General features: G+C 37.4%; 1 protein-coding gene across 1 annotated transcript; it reads left to right on the forward strand.

Annotated features, from left to right (window-relative positions):
* Positions 1 to 940: 940 nt before the first annotated feature.
* On the forward strand, positions 941 to 4,555 carry ino80c (INO80 complex subunit C). Its single transcript, XM_028471115.1, has 5 exons — positions 941 to 1,227; positions 2,323 to 2,439; positions 2,516 to 2,627; positions 2,829 to 2,896; positions 2,973 to 4,555. Exons 1-5 carry the CDS (start codon positions 1,039 to 1,041, stop codon positions 3,102 to 3,104), a joined length of 618 nt encoding a protein of 205 aa, XP_028326916.1. The 5' UTR covers positions 941 to 1,038; the 3' UTR covers positions 3,105 to 4,555.
* Positions 4,556 to 5,103: the final 548 nt, after the last annotated feature.

Consider the following 5,103-nt stretch of genomic DNA (forward strand, 5'->3'; position numbering starts at 1 on the left):
TTCTGTTTTTTAAATTCAAGGCATATTTTTTCATCAGGGAGGTCAAGAAGGGATAAACAAACATTTAAAAATAAGTTTATTTTCGTTTTTTGTTTCTAACACCAAAAAACTGAAATTCCAGAGGACAGGAACAAAAAAACACTCGTTTTTTTAAATTATGGTAAGACTGGAAGTTGTTTTTTCAAAATAAGAGCGCATATGAGGATGCTGTTTTTCTGGTGCTAAAATATATGAATTACCTCTATATTTTGCCTCCTGTTTAAAATTACTTTGGAACCGTACTCCAAAATCAAGGTTTGTGATCTGAAGAAATCACTACAAATACATTGCACATATATTATATCCAACTCACTGATGTCAGTGAGTTGGAATAAACCATTTTCTGTGCAAAATCTCCTTACGTCGTGCTAACAAACTCCCACTCCCACTTTGGTGCTTTTTTTTCAGCAATTTCTGCAGGTGACGAGCCTTGTTTTGCCATAATTCATATATTTTTCGCCAGAAAAACAGCAGCGTCCACAGTCCACATATGTGCTCTTATCTTGAAAATAACAACTTCCGGTCTCACCTTAATGAAAAACGAACCTTTTTTTGTTTGTTTTTGTCCTCTGGTATTTCTGTTTTTTGGTTTTAGAAACAAAAATTAAACATCAACTGATTTTAAATGTTTATTTGTCCGTTCTTGACCCTGATGAAGAAATATGCCTTGACTTTAAATTTTAAGTTATAAAATTTAAATTGAAAATCAAATAACCACTCGTTCATTGTTTTTCGATTTCCTTTATTGAACGGAAAATTAAATTACCAAAACATACACTGACCCACTTGGAATAACATCAATGTACTAATAAAATTAATATATTGGGTTTAAGTCGGATGTTAAAGAATTTTAGTATTTGAAAAAAGAAAACAAATGTAAACCGGAAGTAAAACAGTTCATTTCCGGGTTAATCTTTGTTGATTTCCTGGATAGCAGTGGGCTAACGCTAAATGTGAGCTAGGTGCAAGCACTGCACTATTACAGTGACACTGACATACATGGCATCTCAGTTGAACATAACCGTGAAGAGCCAGCCCTCAGCCGCCAGCTCTGCGGCTCCGCGGTCGAAGAAACGCCCGGTTGGTCCGCCGGTGTCAGGCTCCACGTTAGCCGCCGTTAGCTGCTCAAACAGCGGCAGTAAGAAGAAGAAAACACCGCCATCTGCGGCTCCGACTGCAGCAGCACAGGTTAGACAAAATGTTATCTGCTTTATTGTATTGTAATTCAGTCACTCAATAACACCCAATGATACACAGGACACAAAACTAGATCAATAATGGCACAGGTGAAAAGAGCATAAGCCCAACAGTGAATAACTTGAAGGAAGTGTCTCCTAGTATGTATCTATATACGGATAGTCTATCCGTACGAAAGCTGGTCTTTTCTACGGACGTCAGACTTGAGGATTCTTCCTTCCGTGGGTTCGTATCCCACTTTTGACATACATATTTTTTCATTTTGAACACATTTAACACGGCATTTTCCACCTTTAAAAAAACATACGATAAAAATTTAAAAAAAAAAAAAACGATTAGCGGGGTAACAAAAAATAAATAAAATTTAAAAAAATGAGCTAAAATAAAACTGACGGAACTTTAAGTCACGTGCACCTATGTCGTCGCCTAAACTGGCCAATTAGGGGTGCTGCATACGGATAGACTGTCTATTGATACGTTTTCGTATCAATAGACAGAGCCTTTTTTTAATAGTGGGAAATAGTTGTTTTTGTCACATCAACAAAAATTGCACTAAAATAGGACAATTTCATACTGTATTTTATACTGTAGCTGTAACATAACCTTAATATTATAGTAAATTATTCTCACTCCAAAACTATAAACATTCAGACTGTTTATCTCATAATATGAAACCTTTCTATTAATATATTGTTTAGTTTTAAGAGGCTGTGTGATGAAAGGAACTCTTACTGCTTAATTGACTAATTATGGTTATAGAATTCTCGTTTTACCTTTATATAAGAAGCCTTTTTGGCATGACGTGATTGTCACAGTATAAGGAAAGCGATTATTGTGATTATTGTGCAAGACAGGAAAAAATATGCAAATATTTTAGGTTTAGCACCTGTTTAAGTAAAACAGTAGATATTAAATAGAGAGCAAAAATGTATCAGTTGTATAAGTTTGTGGAACGTACATGCCCAGTACTTTGTGTGTTTTTCTACTGCTGCCCCATAAAATGAAAGCTTCAGCCTTCAGGTTTATAATCGTGCCCTAATGAATTAGCTGTCGTCACTGAGTATCTGAATTTGTTGTCATCATCAGATTGTTGCAGTAGAGACAGTTGCTGAAGTGAAACCATCAGCATCAACAGAAGTCTTTCCAACCCCAAACACAGAAAGCACCTCAAAGCCTCCACCATTCAAAGATGCAACTTTTATGGTGAGTTTTTAAAGGGTTATTCTGCTCTTAATGCTTTTGTTTTATATTTTATACTTTTTAAATGTTATTCCTGCAGCATTCTGGGATTGGTGGAGCAGCAGCAGGCAAAAAGAATAGGACCTGGAAGAACCTCAAGCAGATTCTGGCTTTGGAGCGGACTTTACCCTGGACGCTCGATGATCCCACCTGTGGGTTCCCCATCTTCTCTGTTTTCCACCTGTACACTGTTGCACTCCATTTCCACGATAAATGTTCAATAAACAAACAGGAGACAGACATATTTAGTTTTACACTGAATATTAATTTTATTGAATAGTTTGTCAAAGCAATACTCATGCAATTTGTCTAAAATAAAAGATTGAACTGATGGAATTTCTGTCTTATCACAGACTACAACATTGAGGCTCCTCCGTCTCTGAAGCCAGCCAAAAAATACTCCGACATCTCAGGACTCCCAGTGAGTAACCATGTTAAAACAAAAATCCTACATCAGCTCAGCTAAGTCCGTCAAATTTACTCATCTATTTTTCCAGGCAAACTACACAGATCCCCAGACAAAGTTACGCTTCACATCCACAGAAGAGTTTGCCTACATCCGACTCCTCCCCACCGATGTGGTTACAGGCTACCTCACCCTTCGTAAGGCCACCTCCATCGTGCCCTGAAGCTGAAATGATTTAAAATGAACTTGTGCGGTCAGAATGACACAGACAGGTCTGAATGGTCGCTGACAGCCAATAAAAGTTGACATGGATGAGTGTGTGTCCAAGTTAGAGCAAAGTAGCATGAGCTATTCAACAGGATGCTGTTTTTCTCTTGTCCAATATTAGCTCTGATACAGTATGTTGCCAGTTGTATTTCCGATGTGAGGAGTCACTGGGGCGAGGCTGGTTTCAGATGTGTTGGATGTGAACACTGCATTTTGTTGGCCAGTAAATATAATCCACAGCTGCTCTTCATGTATGGCTCCAAGTCAAACTTGTAGAGATGAAGAGAATCATTAATCACTCATGGCAGCCAATCAGAATAATTTCCTGTGTGCATTTCATGCTGGTTTTCATAAAGTGATTAATGGCCTTCATTAAGGTTCTTCTGTGAATGATTCCTATATGGATAATGCAACAAATATATATATTTGTAAAGTACTATAATTCTATTAAAAACTGATACAAAACCATGTTGAGGTGCGGAAATTACACAAATTTATAATCTGCAGTGAGAGATCTGTGATCTCATCATTTTTATCTGCATGTTTGGACAAAGTCTTTGAACACACACCACCCTGGAGCTTTCATTTGCACAAAATCTTTAAGTAGAACTGTGCTTCCAATCGAAAGAGAAAATGGGAAGTTTGACATTGTACTATTTCGTCTTAATCTTATAAGTACATTAAATCACTGCCAACCCCCCCACCCACATTTGTGTGGTTGTGCTTGACTCCAGTGAAGCTGATGGAGGCAGTATAGTATATCTATGGGAGTCACAGCAGCATTTTCATTCCTGCTGTGACATCAAAACCTCAACATAATGATTAATGAACAGTGTCAGGGCTTTCTACAAGCCAAGCACACAGCTCTGTAGAGTGAGGGTGTTTGTGTGTTTTTGAGGTATCTCTCCCTGCTGCTTTCCTGTCCCAGAAACTGATGTGACAAGAGCACTAAATGAAAATCAACCCAAATAAGACACATCATATAGATTTGAGGAAGACAGTCCTAAAGGTGGACACATGGGTCATTTCTGTGTGGAGTTTGCATGTTCTCCTCGTACTTGTGTGGATTTTGTCCAAGTACTTTTGGTTTCCTCCCACCATTTAAAACATGATTGGTATCTCTAGATTGCACCTGAAGTGAATGGGAGAGTAAGTTGTTGACTGTGTACGTTGCCCTGTAATGGATGGGTGCTCTGTCCAGGGTGTAATCCCACCAGAAGATCCCAGTGACCCTGAAAAAAGGAGTAAGCAGATCAGAAAATGGATGGATGTAGGTCAGATGTTAGGTTGCTTTTGTTTAATAAAAGGTCACTGCAGTGGAGTTTGTACCTGCGGAATTCTAAAGATGCACAAAATGACTAACCTTGCCTGCAAGATGGATAATGACAAAAATCATACAAAATTACATAAAATTCACAAAACATACAAGATGTCTACAAAATTTTACATAAAAAAAACCATCCAAATAATACACAAAAAATTTGAATATATATAAAAGTAACGCACGAATAAAACAATAAAAACACAAAGATTCCTATAATACACAAAATGACAAAACACAAAATCATTTTATTTTTATTTTACCTGTATTAATGCTCAGATGTAAAATTAAATGATGTCGCCCTCAGATTAGAAAGTCTCATTGCTGTGGCCCCCACTGTGAAAAAAGTTGTATATCACTGCTCTTGATTATTATAGGATAGATTAAGCATTTATACTCCAACTGTGACTGTTTATCTATCTGTAGTCGCTCTATGATGAACCAGCAGATTTTCCAGTACGTACCCTTCCTTGCTCTTTGAGTAGTCTTGGATTAAGTACAGCACACTGACTGTCTACATACATAGCATTGATAAAGTCCATGTTGTAATATGACGTAAAGGATCAGTCTTTTGCAGTAATTTATTTCTCCACCAGGATGCGCCAGAGCTCTGCTCTCTCTGCATTTGTTCCCT

This window comes from Gouania willdenowi, chromosome 16 (genome assembly GCF_900634775.1).
Source record: "Gouania willdenowi chromosome 16, fGouWil2.1, whole genome shotgun sequence".
Classification (NCBI taxonomy): domain Eukaryota; kingdom Metazoa; phylum Chordata; class Actinopteri; order Blenniiformes; family Gobiesocidae; genus Gouania; species Gouania willdenowi.

Bases quoted from the DNA above. Each gene is read 5' to 3' on its own strand.
- ino80c (XM_028471115.1), top strand. From the start codon at position 1,039: ATGGCATCTCAGTTGAACATAACCGTGAAGAGCCAGCCCTCAGCCGCC. The intron at 2,628-2,828 runs GTGGGTTCCCCA...GTCTTATCACAG, and splicing joins GACGCTCGATGATCCCACCT to ACTACAACATTGAGGCTCCT. The intron at 2,897-2,972 runs GTGAGTAACCAT...CTATTTTTCCAG, and splicing joins CCGACATCTCAGGACTCCCA to GCAAACTACACAGATCCCCA.